Source organism: Canis lupus, chromosome X, assembly GCF_003254725.2.
Source record: "Canis lupus dingo isolate Sandy chromosome X, ASM325472v2, whole genome shotgun sequence".
Taxonomy (NCBI): Eukaryota; Metazoa; Chordata; class Mammalia; order Carnivora; family Canidae; genus Canis; species Canis lupus.
Window position 1 is genome coordinate 121,970,634 of NC_064281.1, and position 14,278 is coordinate 121,984,911.

Genomic DNA, 14,278 nt, shown 5'->3' on the forward strand with positions numbered 1-14,278 from the left:
GTGTCACAGGGTACCTGGGGAGGGCTGGAGGGCCAGGCTCTGAATCCCACTGCTGCGCTGGGCAGGTGAAAGCACTCCTATGGCTCCTCTCACAGACCCGGCCCACTCCCCAGGACACAAGCCTCGCTGCCCCTGCTGGCACCAGCCCACCCGAGTGCAACCTACGTGGCCCCAGATTCATCCGCCACACGCCCAGGCCCTTGCTTCGAGGCAGGCAGAAAGAGCGCCAACCTGGCATTTTCTGCTCCTCTTGTGAGCAGAGCTCAGCCTCATCAAGCAATTTTCTAGGACAGAAGACATGAGCAGTGCCCATGGGGCTCACCTACATGGTCCAACAGCTTCCTGCTGCCCTTACTGTGAAACCCAGTCATACCCCCATCCCTAAACACCACCCCTTCAGAGAGCAACACCCCCCCAGCCACTGTGGGTCCACCGGCCTTGTGCAGCTCAGTAGCTTGGTCTGGTTCTTCTTCCTGACAGCAAGTCTGTTTGCAAGTGGAGGTGCTATGAAAATGTTGGTGCCCATTCTCCTAGAAACCCCACAAGTGTCCAGATTTTCTCAGTTGCTCACCAAGTGTTGTTAATGTTGTTCCATGGTGAGATCTTCACATTTAGGACAACTCAAGTTAAAACACACTTGGCATCCTTTAAAAACCCTATCACATTTTAATGCTGCCTTTCTCACCAAGGATGCTATGGGCGTTAGAAGCATCACAGCTCTTTGTTGCATGATCCCACTCCATGCAGTGCACGCCTTAAGCAATACCTCAGTCCCAGGATGTCAGTGGCCCCAATAGCTTAGTAAAGAAAACCATGATTATTCCCAATTTTGAAAGGGAAAAGGGGACACCATCCTAAAATGAGGACCAATGCAACCCCCAAAATTTTAAGATTCACCTATAAAATAGAAGGCAGGCCTGATCATACCCTAGTCTCCTCATCCAAGTGCCTCACCTACCCTCTCACTGCAAAAGTCTCCCATGGGTACTAGACAATCCTTTTTCTGGATCCCTCCTCCAGCCCCAGTAGACCGTTGTTCCCTCCATAGCCCAGAGCAGAGGCGAGACATGGCTGAAACATTCAATGAAATTTATTGAAAAGAAAACATATTGCAACCATTGAAGACCGGGAATGACAACTGAGAGAGGAATGTCTAACCGTCACTAGAGCCCATAGGTCACGGCCCTCCTCCTCTCAGGGACCTCCGCGTCCCCCCCTCCCATGGCCCTCCTGCCAGTCTCCCTTCCCCAGGGCCCCACGATCAACCTCTGGCCAGGATGATGGACGCTGGCCATGTCCCCTCACGCCAGGACACCCCCCCCTCTGGCAGACATGCTGGGGCCTGGTCCTGCCCTATGGCCGGCACGGGACAGTCCCAGGACGCTGGAAAAGGCAGCAGGGGACCCTCGGCCAAGCCAAGGAAACTGAGTCACAAGTGACAACAGGTGGCACATCATAGCACAGTTCCCATGGAGACAGCCGCAGGCCACTTCTGTCGTTGGGCCAGTTCTTCCTTCTGGAGGTCACGAGGGATGAGCACCAGCCGTGCCCTCCTCCGTCCGTCCCGCCGTCTCCTGGAACTGGGTCAGGGTCTCCGGGGTGGGGTGGGGGCAGCTGCTCAGTTAAGAACACACACACACGTCTCCACAAGAACAAGCAGCATTCGGCCTAAATCTACACCGAGAAAGCGGAGGTTGAGCTCACCACAGTGAAGGAGAGCGAGCAGAGCCTTGGTGGACACAAGCTCACGGCACCCGTGCTGACAGGTGGGTGCCCCGGAGGCCAGGACACCCACGGCGGGTTCCTGCACACCTCAAGGTTCTGCATGGAAATGGTAACTAGTGGGGGGGGAGTAACTGGACACGTGAATCACTGAAGAGCCCACAGAAACACAAGTGGGCTTCCCAGAACATGGGGCAACGTGCCCCGGGGTTCAGTGAATGAGGGTGTCCCTCTTGGGAGGCCCAAGAGGCTGGCACTTTTGAGACGGCCTCTAACATCTCCTAGTGCAGTGTGGGTGGAAGATGGCTTCAAGTGCCCCTCACCTAGACCAGGAGCCACACTGGGGGGCTTCCCAGGCTGGCTGCCTCAGCTGACAGGCATTGGGGCTGGGGCTGGGGTGGTACTGCCATGGGAGGGGGCAGCTCTCCACGCCCCATTTGGTGTCAAGCATGGCCATCTGGGTCACTTGGAAGGGCTAATGGTGGTGGCTAGGGTGCCTTGGGAAGGTGGGGTCGTGGGAATTTGTTTGGGCCGGGTGGGCCCTTTGCTCAGCCCTGCTCCTCATGTGGGGCAAGGCTGCTGCCCTGGCTTGGCCTCCCCCTGCCTCCAGAACTTGGCAGCCTGAGAGGAGAGGGGGCCCCTGGGCCTTCTGAGCCTATTTGCCTGAGGAGGACTTGGGGAGGCCCGTCCCCCCAGCCCCATCCTCGTTTCCTGGCTCATCTGGGATGGGCTTGAGCCCCTCCTCAAGGGGATCCCCAGCCTCCCGGTCTCCTGCCTGGGCGAGGCCCTCTGGCCCACAGCCAGGACCTCCTGGGCCCACCCTGGAAGCAGCGCCCATCTGGGCAGGGGTGGGGCCCCCAGGGGCCTCTGAGGATCTTCCCTGACCTAGGCCTGCAGAGGCGGGAGCATCTTCATCTTCCCGAGTGGCAAGGAAGACCTTGGAGGCCTCCCCAGGGGCAGGGGTGGCCTTGGCACCATCGTGGGGCTCAGGAGCAGCTCCACCAGCTTCGGCAGTGCCGGGAACGGCCTCATCGGCCTCTACGTCGGCGGGAGCAGGCTCGGCGCGATCTTCATTGGCTGGGGAGGCCTTGGTTTCACCTGCCCCGGCAGGGGCGCCCTCCGTGAGGACTTGACGAGCCAGGGCCGCCTGGGAAGCATCTTCGTTGGCTGGGGAGGCTTCGGCAAGCTCTTGCCTGGCGGCGGCAGCCGGCACAACAGCCAGGACCCTGACATACGCGGGGGGCCCTTCTTCCACTTGGAACTGCTCACCCGTAGCTGGGGCGGCCTCCCACGCCTCGGCCTCGCGGATGAGCCGCAGCATCCCCAGGAAGCCGGGTGGTCTCCTCTCCAGCCGCATCCTCTTCAGCTTGCTCTGGAGCATCTCGTTGGAGCGAGCCCGCATCAGCACCTGCCTGGCGCGAACCTGGTCCGCGATGGTGGGATGGATGGCCCCCTTCTCCACGGCCGACTGCAGCAGGCCTTCCAGGCGCATCACGTAGGCAAACAGAGTCTCCTGGGGCCGCTGGGCGCACGTCAGGAACTTCAGCCGTGCGGTCACGCAGGGATCCTTGTCTCCGAACACCTGGACCATTGCGGCCAGGCAATCCTGCGCAAGCATGTTGGGATTTTCTGCCAGGAGGCCGCACATGAACTCGAGCGCGAGGCCCCCCAAGCTTTCCATCAGCCACCGCCTCCTCTCCCCTTCTGGCACGTGGCGCCACATGAACAGCATGTCGTTGGCGTGCTCCAGCCAGACCTCAAAGGACTCTTGGTCTGGATCTTCCATCCCGGAGAAGGTTCTCAATTCCCCGTAGGCCGCGTCTTCTGGCACAGGCTGCCAAGCCTGGCCCCACTGCTGGATCCAGGATCCTCCCTCATCTACGGCTCCTGCAGCTCCTTCCTCCCCTGCAGTGCCCGCCTCCCCTGCTGCTCCTGCCATACTCACAGATCCCAGCACACCTGCAATTCCTGTGTCACCTGCGGCTCCCTCCTCATCAGACACTGCCCCTTCATCTTCTGCCACACCAGCAGCTCCTGCCTCACCGGCAACTCCTGCCTCACCTACAGCTCCTGCCACACCTGCAGCTCCTGCCTCACCGGCAACTCCTGCCTCACCGGCAGCTCCTGCCTCACCTCCTGTTCCTGCCACACCTGCAGCTCCCTCTTCACCGAGTACTCCTCCATCTTCTCCTACCAAACTCACAGCTCCTGCATCTTCAGCTCCCTCATCTAACACTATCCCTTCATCTTCAGTTCCTGCCTCACCTACAGCTCCTGCCTCACCTACAGCTCCTTCCACACCTGCAGCTTCTTCCTTACTTTCACATCCTTTATCACCTGCGGCTACCACCTCACCTGCTGCTCCTGCCTCACTTGCAGCTCCCACTTCACCTATGGCTTCTTCCTCACCTGCAGCTCCTGCCTCACCTGCTGCTCCTGCCTCACCTGCAGCTTCCTCACCTCCACGCCCTTCCTTACTTGCACCTCCTGCCACACCTGCAGCTCCTGCCTCACCTGTAGCTCCTTCCTCTCCTTCACGCCTGTCCTCACTTGCAGCTCCTGTGACACCTGCAGCCCTTTCTTTACCTACAGCTCCTGCCTCACCTGCCTGGCCGGCCCTTGCTTCCATCTGGGGCTGCGCAGGGAAATCGGGTCTATCCTGTGAGTCTGAATCAGGAGCCTGGGGCAGAAAGACCACAGGCCAGGGTCCTCCTTTGCCTGCTATTTGTCGGGGGATCAAACTTCGGTTTAAATACTGAGCAAACTCCACTAAGGCGACCCTGGATCCGAGCTCCTTTCTGAATGCTTTGCCCAGCACTCGGTATCTGCCCAGGGGCCACAGGGCAGCCTTCACGGCATCCTGGAATTCCTCTTCCTCACAGTCATCTGGGATGCCCAGGATGAGCAAGGAACGGTGTGCATTCACGCCCATCCACCTGCACCAGTCATGCAGTATTGCCAGTGGCACTGCCATTGCTGAAAACCTGAGAATGGAGAGAAATGACTGGACAGGTGCACACAGACTGTCACCGTGTGAGCCTCAGTCTGTGGGTGCAGTGGGGTGAGAGTCACGTTCATACCACACAGCCCACCTCCTACCACATAGCCAAAGCCCCATGTCCCTCATGGTGGTGGCCTGTGGTGCGTCCACTCTCCATTCTGTTTGATTTTAGAAAACCTTTCTGATAATACACTGATTTAGGACGTATAGAAGTAGTCATATTTTCTACTGCTCCAGGCATTACTTTTAGGAAGTTGCTTACTTCACCCCAAGAACTATGTCCAGTTTTCACATTTTTGGCATACACTTTCCCATTATATTCACTGCATTTTCTTTTTAATGTCTGATGTGTAGTGATAGCACTCTTTCATTCCTGGTGTTGGCAGTTAAGTGGCTTTTTTTTTTTTCTTTATTAGACTCGCTAGGGTTTCAGCAGTTTTGTTTCTCTTTAATTAAAAAAAAAGGGGGGATGCCTGGGTGGCTCAGTGGTTGAGCATCTGCCTTTGGCTCAGGTCATGATCCCAGAATCCTGGGATCGAGTCCCACATTGGGCTCCCCGCAGAGAGCCTGTTTCTCCTTCTGCCTGTGTCTCTGCCTCTGTCTCTCATGAATAAATAAAACCTTTAAAATAAAAATAAAAATAAAATCAATAAAATAAAAACCCAACATATAGCTTTGTTAAAAGCCTCCAATTTGGTTTACATTACTGATTTCTTCTGTTAGGTATAGTATCTCTTCAGCCAACTCATTTTGCATTATTTTACCTTTTTTATAGTTTGTTTAAATGAACCATTAGGTCACTACCTTTATGCCCTTTTTCTTTTCTAATATATGTACTTCGAGTAATGCATTTTGTTCTCATTGCTTCTTTAGCTGCCTCAGTAAATTGGGTAAGTGGTATTTTTTTATTATTATTATTCAGTTTGAAATATTTTCTAAGTTCCTTCGTGTTTTCTTCTCTGAGCCATGGGTTTCCAAATATTTCAAGCTATCCTATCATGATTCATTTTATTTTTTAAGATTTTATTTCTTTGAGAGAGCGAGCACGTGCGCACAAGCCGGGGAGGGGGCCAGGAGTGAGGCTAAGCGGGGACCCGGAGGCGGGGCGATCCCAGGACTCGAGGGTTCATGATCTGAGCCAGGGTGAGGCGCTTAACCAACTGAACCAGCAAGGTGCCCCTATCTTTAATTTTAAATAAAATACCCCGAGACCAGAAAGGTTAGTACGTAAAAGCACAATCCTTTAAAATTTACGGACTTTTTTACGACCCAGCATATGGTGTTATATGGGTGCGAAGCACTCTTGTTCCGTAACTCTAGTTTCTGTCGAGAACAAGGTTTCACCCCTCCTGCTGCCAAAATCCCTCTGCCATCTCCCACGGAAGCCACCCGGGCCCGTCGGATTCCGGGTGCGGGGTCCCAGAGCCCCTCCGGAACCCCGGAGGCGCCCCCCCCCCCGCCCCCAGCGAGCTCTGTCCTGTTTGCGCCACCGCGGAGGAGCGAGCGTCCTGCGGCCCGCGCCCCCCGCAGGCGGAGCCCGCTAGCGTCCTGGAAGCGGGGCGCCCCCTCGGCCGAGACCTTAGCCTTCCCCTGCAGCCTCACCGCGGGGAGCTCTCCCCTCCCACGGTCCCCGCCCGCGGCCCATCCCCCTCTCCGTGGCCCCCAGAAGCCGCGTGCCTCGCCCCGTGCGCGCCTTGCGCCATCGCCTGCAGCGGCTGTGTCCCCAGCCGTGCCCTCCGCCCCGCCCCGCCGGCAGCCCCCCCTCCCGCCAGAGGCCCGAGGCCGCCTGCCTTCCCACTCAGGCCCCGCAGCTCCCCTCCCGCCTCCGGGGTCCCAGAGCCCGCTCCACTGCGGCCACCTCAGCGGGGGCCCTCCCCCGCCCGTCCCCCCCAGGACACCTCAGCGCTCCCCCGCCTCCCCGGCGCTCAGGAGCCTTCCTCCCCAGCGCCCCAAAGCTACCCTCACGTGCTCTCAGCACCCCACTAGGCCATCGTGCCCTGCCGCCTTCCCGCAGCACCCCAGGGCCCCCCCCCCACCTGAATGTCCCGCACCAGACCGCTCACAGCCAGCAGGTCGCCTCCGGGGCCCCCAACACTGGGGTGCCGTTCCCTTGGCCCCCACCTTCTCTCAGCAACCCTTCCTACCGTCCAGAGCCCTCTGCTCCCACACTGGCCCCCATAGTGGCCCCCACGCCGCCACGCGGCCCCCATAACGTCCCCCACTCCCGGGTAGCCCCCACGCCGCTACTCAGACCCCTAGCCTCCCCAACTCCCGGCGGGCCCCCACGCCACCAGGCGGCCCCCAGTCCCAGCAGGCCCCCACGCCGCCATGGGTCCCTCATCCCCGGCAGACCCCCACGGCGCCACGTGGCCCTCGCAGCGTCCCCCACCCCCCAGCGGGCCACCAGGCGCCCTGCGGTCCCCACCGCCAGCGAGCCCCCACACTGCCAGACGGCCCCCGTAGGGTCCCCCACGCCGCCACACGTCCCCCACCCCCGGCGGGCCTCCACGCCGCCACGCGGCACCCCCAGTGTCCCCCACTACCGGCGGGCCCCCACGCCGCCACGCAGCCCCCGCAGCATCCCCCACGGCGCTACGCTGCCACGCAGCCCCCGTAGCATTCCCCACGCCGCCATGCGGCCCCCACCCCCGGCGGGCCCCCACGCCGCCATGGGTCCCTCATCCCCGGAGGACCCCCACACTGCCATGCGGCTCCCACCCCCAGTGGACCCCCACACCGCCACGCGGCTCCTGTAGCATCCCCGATGCCGCCATGCGTCCCCCACTCCCAGCGGGCCCCCAGACCGCCGCGCGGCCCCCGTAGCGTCCTCCACCCCCGGCGGGCCCCCACAGCGTCCCCCACCTCCGGCAGGCGCCCACGCCGCCATGGCTCGCTCATACCCCGGAGGGACCCCACACGCCACGCAGCCCCCACTCCGCAGTGAGCCCCCACGCCGCCACGAGGCTCCGTAGCGTCATCACCCCGGAGGCCCCTCACGGCGACCTGCAGGCCCCGCCATCAGTAGGCCCCCACGCCGCCACGCGGCCCCCACAGCGTCCCCCCACCCCCGGCGGGCCCCCAGGCCGCTATGGCTCCCTCATCCCCGGCGGGCCCCCACCCCGCCGCGCGGCCCCACAAGCGTCCCCCACCCCTCGCGGGCCCCCATCCGCCGCGCGGCCCCCACAGCGTCCCCCACCCCGCCGCGCAGCCCCCACAGCGTCCCCCCACCACCCGCGGGCCCCCACCCCGCCGCCCCCCACAGCGTCCCCCACCCCCCGCGGGCCCCCACCCGCCGCGCGGCCCCACAGCGTCCCCCCACCCCCGCCACGCGGCCCCCACAGCGTCCCCACCCCCCGCGGGCCCCCACCCCGCCACGCGGCCCCCACAGCGTCCCCCACCCCCGGCGGGCCCCCAGGCCGCTATGGCTCCCTCATCCCCGGCGGGCCCCCACCCCGCCGCGCGGCCCCCACAGCGTCCCCCCACCCCGCCACGCGGCCCCCACAGCGTCCCCCACCCCCCGCGGGCCCCCATCCCGCCGCGCGGCCCCCACAGCGTCCCACCCACCCCGCCACGCGGCCCCCACAGCGTCCCCCACCCCGCCGCGCAGCCCCCACAGCGTCCCCCACCACCCGCGGGCCCCCACCCCGCCGCCCCCACAGCGTCCCCCACCCCCCGCGGGCCCCCACCCCGCCGCGCGGCCCCCACAGCGTCCCCCACCCCACCACGCGGCCCCCACAGCGTCCCCCACCCCCCGCGGGCCCCCACCCCACCGCGCGGCCCCCACAGCGTCCCCCACCCCGCCACGCGGCCCCCACAGCGTCCCCCACGCCGCCACGCGGCCCCCACAGCGTCCCCCACCACCCGCGGGCCCCCACCCCGCCGCGCGGCCCCCACAGCGTCCCCCACCCCCCGCGGGCCCCCACCCCGCCACGCGGCCCCCACAGCGTCCCCCACCCCCCGCGGGCCCCCACCCCGCCGCGCGGCCCCCACAGCGTCCCCCACCCCCCGCGGGCCCCCACCCCGCCGCCCCCACAGCGTCCCCCACCCCTCGCGGGCCCCCACCCCGCCGCGCGGCCCACAGCGGCCCCCACCCCCGGCGGGCCCCATAGCGGCCCTACATCGCCCCCCACAGCGGCCCTACACCGGCCCTCAGCGGGCCCCCCCGCCCCCCAGCCGCCCCCCCCTAGCGCGGGGCCCACGCGAGCCCCGGGGGCCGCTTACTTCCTCCGGGTCCTGGACAGCTCCACAGGCCCGCGCCGAAGCCAAGCGCTGAAGAGGTCGCCTCAGCTGCGCAGCCGGGAACCAAGAGGCCGAGCCTCCGCCGCGCGCGACGTTAAGGCCTCGAGGGCTTCCGGAAGCTCCCAGAAGCCCCCAGGCGCACACGAGAGAAAGTTCTCGGGGCGTCGGTGGAGCCGGCAGATGATTGGCTCGGGCGGGCACGTGACGCGGCAAGTGTTACTGTATCCACCTGCCCGGAGCCGAGCGAGGCCCGGAGGCTCCCGAAGGGGCGGCGAGCGGGGGGCGGGCACCTGCCGTCGGGGAGGAGGCCACGGCCGGGCCTGGAGGGCAGGCCTTGCGCCCCGCTGGGCCGTGGCTCCCATTTCCTTTTTTTTTCATTGTTTTTTTATTGCTGTTCAATTTGCCAACATATAGCATAACACCCAGTGCTCATCCCGCCAAGTGCCCCCCTCAGTGCCCGTCACCCACTCACCCCCACCCCCGCCCTCCTCCCCTTCCACCACCCCTACTTCGTTTCCCAGAGTTAGGAGTCTTCATGCTCTGTCTCCCTTTCTGATATTTCCCACACATTTCTTCTCCCTTCCCTCCTATTCCCTTTCACTATTATTTATATTCCCCAAATGAATGAGACCATTTGATGATCGTCCTTCTCCGATTGACTCACTTCACTCAGCATCATACCCTCCAGGTCCCTCCACGTCGAAGCAAATGGTGGGTATTTGTCGTTCCTAATGGCTGAGGAACATTCCATCTATACACAGACCACAGCTTCTCGATCCCTTCATCTGTCTATGGACACCGAGGCTCCTTCTTTTGAAGTCGCCTTTCCACTGTGGTTGGTAACGTCCTCAAAATGTTCTATATTTTTATTGAGATCTTATGGGGCGGTGTCAATCCCTGTGGCGGAAATATTAAAATCGCCACCAATAATTATGCAAGACCCTGTTTCTGTCTTTATTCTGTCGACTTCTCTGTCATGTGTTTCGAAGCTCTGTTGTTGGGTGCAAGCCTGTTGATCGATTCTACGTGTTCCTGGCTGATTGACCCTTACATCATCACTACCTTTCATGTCAGGTAACAGTCAAAGTACCTTAAGCGCCTTCTGTCTGATATTCATATATCCATTCCCACTTTCTTAGGCTCACTCTTTGCATCGTATATAATTTGGGATTCTCTTACCGTTAACATATCTTACTCTCTTTTATTTTTTAAGATTTTATTCATTTATTCATGAGAGACAAGCAGAGGGAGAAGCAGGCTCCCTGCAGGGAACCCGATGTGGGACTCGATCCCGGGGACCCTAGGATCACCCCTAAGCCAAAGGCAGATGCTAAACCACTGAGCCACCCAGGCGTCCTTATCTGAATCTTCATTTTTAAGTTGTGTCCCTTGGAAATAGCAAAATCCTTGCTCTTTCTTCTGACAATATCTGCCTTTAAATCCGACTGTGTAGCCCACTAACACTGAGTATGATTTTTGAATAGTAGGAATTATGTATATGCTTTTATTTTTTTCTTTTTGTTTTTTTGTTTTTTGGGTTTTTTTACGTATATGCTTTTACTGTCTTTGTCGGCTCATCAGGCTGCTATAACAAAATACTATAGATTGCGGTTCCTACAAACAACAAACCTTTATTTGTCACACTTTTGGAGGCTGGGAAATCCAAGATTAAGGTTCTGGTACGTTCTATATCTGAAGAGAGCCCACTTCCCAGGTAACACACAGCCATCTTCTCACCTTCTCTTCATCATCTCTCATATCATCACATGGCCGAAGGGCATGAGGAACCTCTCTGGAGTCTCCCTTACAAGGGCACTAATCCCATTCAAAGACTCCTCCCTACTGCTCTGCATCACTTGCCATCAGGGAAATACAAATCAAAACCACAATGAGATCCCACCTCACACCAGTGAGAATGGGGCAAATTAACAAGGCAGGAAACAACACATGTTGGAGAGGATGCGGAGAAAGGGGAACCCTCCTGCACTGTTGGTGGGAATGTGAACTGGTGCAGCCACTCTGGAAAACTGTGTGGAGGTTCCTCAAAGAGTTAAAAATATACCTGCCCTACAACCCAGCAATTGCACTGTTGGGGATTTACCCCAAAGATACAAATGCAATGAAACGCCGGGACACCTGCACCCCGATGTTTATAGCAGCAATGGCCACGATAGCCAAACTGTGGAAGGAGCCTCGGTGTCCAACGAAAGATGAATGGATAAAGAAGATGTGGTTTATGTATACAATGGAATATTCCTCAGCCATTAGAAATGACAAATACCCACCATTTGCTTCGACGTGGATGGAACTGGAGGGTATTATGCTGGGTGAAGTAAGTCAGTCGGAGAAGGACAAACATTATATGTTCTCATTCATTTGGGGAATATAAATAATAGTGAAAGGGAATATAAGGGAAGGGAGAAGAAATGTGTGGGAAATATCAGAAAGGGAGACAGAACGTAAAGACTGCTAACTCTGGGAAACGAACTAGGGGTGGTAGAAGGTGTGGAGGGCGGGGGGTGGGAGTGAATGGGTGACGGGCACTGGGGGTTATTCTGTATGTTAGTAAATTGAACACCAATAAAAAATAAATTAAAAAAATTAAAAAAAAAAGACTCCTCCCTATGACCTAATCACCTCCCAGTCCTTACCTCCTAATTCATTGGGCCTGAGGATGTGATGTGTGAATTTTGGTAAGGACACAAACGTTTAGTCTATCTTTGTTCCTATGTTCCCCTTTTCCTGCCTGAGATGATTATTTTAAATTCCATTTTCACTTGTCCATTGTTTTTGTTCAGGATTTGTTTTATTTATTTGAGAGAAGGCAATAGAGCGGCAGAGGGAGAAGGAGAAGCAGGCTCCCCGCCGAGCAGAAAGCCCGCAGGGCTGGATCCCAAGACCCCGGGATCATGACGTGAGCCGAAGGCAGCCGCTTCACTGACTGAGCCACCCGGGCACCTCCTGTCTATTGCTTTTTAAAGAAATTATCACTTTGCCTTGATTTGTTGTGGTTGCTCTAGAGACTATATATATATATCCTTAACTGTTCACTTGTCTACTTGTGATCAATACTGTACTACTTTAGATAAGTAAAAGATTTCCACCAGATAGATTCATTCCCCGCCTACCTCAGTCCTTATGCTGTAGTTGCCATGTGTATTAGGTCTACCTGTAGTATAAACCCTGCAATATAAAAAAAAAATTTTAAAACCTGCAATATGCAATTATAATATTTACTTTAAATAATAGTATGTGGGATCCCTGGGTGGCTCAGCCAGGCTCATCCCTACTTTGGCGCCTGCCTTTGACTCAGGGCGCGATCCTGGAGTCCCGGGATCGAGTTCCGCATCGGGCTCCCGGCGTGGAGCCTGCTTCTCCCTCCTCCTGTGTCTCTGCCTCTCTCTCTCTCTCTCTCTCTCTCTATGTCTATCATACATACATACATACATAAATAAATAAATAAATAAAATCTTAAAAATAAATAAATAGTCATATGTATTAAAAACAAAGCAAAAGCAAGTATGTGGGTTTTTTTTTTAATATTTGCCTACGTGTTTACCATTTCTGGTGTTCGTCATCTCTACCCCAAAATCAAATTTTCCTTCCACTATCGTGTTTCCTTAGATTGAAAGACCTCCTTTATCATTTCTATTAGCACAGGTCTATTGAGGAATTCTCTTGGCTTTCATTTCTCTGAAAAGGTCCTTATTTCAATTTCATTTCTGAATAATCTTTTCCCCAGAGATAGAGAGTTCTGAGTTGAAAGCTGTCTTTTGTTGTTGTATGACACTTTATATATTTTTTAAATATTTTATTTATTTATTCATGAGAGACACACAAAGAGAGGCAGAGACACAGGCAGAGGGAGGAGCAGGCTCCCTGCGGGAAGCCTGATGTGGGACTCAATCCCAGGACCCCGGGATCACACCCTGAGCCACCCAAGTGCCCTGTTCAGCCCTTTAAAATGCAGTCCAATTGACTCTTGATGCCCATTGTTTCTGATGAGAACTCAGTGGGGTTCTTGTTAAAGGTTAGCTAAAGGTACTGCTTTCTGACTGTTTTCCAGATTTTCTCTTTATTTATTATTCTGACCAGGATGCGACTACATGTGACTTTTCTTTATTTCTCTTCCTTGGGGCTCACAGAACTTGTTGAATCTGCAAATTGTGTCTAGCTCCCAATTTTGAAAATGTCACTTTTTCTTTAAGCAGTTTTTCCTCCCATTCTCTCTCTTCTCTCTTAGGATCCCAAATACACACATTAAGCCTTTGGTCATACTGTTCCACAGATCACTGGGGTTCTGTTCCGTTGTTTTCTTTCTTTCTTTAGATCTTTTTTCCTCTCAGTTTCTCAAAACATATCCTTTCTCTCAATCTGGTTTCCAACAAGTAATATGAAGCCTCTAAATATTCATAACTATTAACAAACAGCAATGTTAAAAGAAGGCTGGAGTAAGAAGAGCCGATAAAGGATTGCATAAAGACCTGCCAAGCTCCAAGAGCCCACAGCCCCCCTGAGCCCGGGGCAGGGACTACCTAACGCAGTGGGAGATCACACAGCCTCTGCAGAACCTTAGTCCATCGTAGTTCTTAGTTGCACATGACAGAAGCAGACTGGTTGCTGGAAGCACAAAGGGAATAAGCTGAAGGATGGCGGGTGTCCCACAGGCATTTGCAGAGGGCTGGAGGGCCAGGCTTGGAGGCTTTTTTTTTTATTTGTTTTAATTTGTTTTTATTTAAGTTCGATTTTGCCAACAGATAACACCCAGCGCTCATCCCATCAAGTGCCCTCCTTGGAGGCTTTGCAGAGAGGAGCGAGGGTCTGAATCCCACTGCTGCTCTGGGCTAGTGAAGGCACCTCGGAAGCCCCCTCCCACAACTGGGCACAGACACTGGTTTGCACCAGCAATGTAAGATGCGAGCGCTGTCACGAGAACCACGGCTGCAGCCACTCCCCAGCAAACAGGTCTTAACTGCCCCTGCTGTCACCCACCCACTCTAGTGGAATATGTGTGGCCCCTGCTTCTTCCCAGCTCTGGATTCAGTTGGCAGCAGGTGCTTCTGACTGATGGGGCCAGGGTCGTGAAACCATGCATTAGCCAAGGGAAGCTGAGAGCATGCAGACCTGGCATTTTCTGCTCTTCTTTGGGGAGGTGGGCTACACATCAGTTGATGGAACTGCCTGTGCAAAGGTCCTGGGGCTGAAAGAAACCTGGTGAGCATCAGACTGAAAGAAGACCAGTGTGGCAGGAGCAGAGGCGAGTGTCATGCACTGAGGCTAGAGAGAACAGACCGGGCAGTTTTCATGGGCCTCAAG

The 14,278-nt window shown here is 57.1% G+C and overlaps 2 protein-coding genes across 2 annotated transcripts; one reads left to right on the forward strand and one right to left on the reverse strand.

The window, feature by feature from the left end:
* Positions 1-1,072: 1,072 nt before the first annotated feature.
* On the reverse strand, positions 1,073-9,079 carry PNMA6E (PNMA family member 6E). Its single transcript, XM_049107228.1, has 2 exons — positions 8,945-9,079; positions 1,073-4,706 (listed from the first exon to the last, which is right to left on the reverse strand). The coding sequence occupies exon 2, from the start codon at positions 4,694-4,696 to the stop codon at positions 2,378-2,380; it is 2,319 nt and encodes a 772-aa protein (XP_048963185.1). The 5' UTR covers positions 4,697-4,706; positions 8,945-9,079; the 3' UTR covers positions 1,073-2,377.
* On the forward strand, positions 4,839-10,006 carry LOC112668527 (basic proline-rich protein-like). Its single transcript, XM_049107844.1, has 5 exons — positions 4,839-4,863; positions 6,617-7,475; positions 7,576-8,242; positions 8,462-9,183; positions 9,952-10,006. The coding sequence occupies exons 1-5, from the start codon at positions 4,839-4,841 to the stop codon at positions 10,004-10,006; spliced, it is 2,328 nt and encodes a 775-aa protein (XP_048963801.1).
* The last annotated feature ends 4,272 nt before the right edge of the window (positions 10,007-14,278 follow it).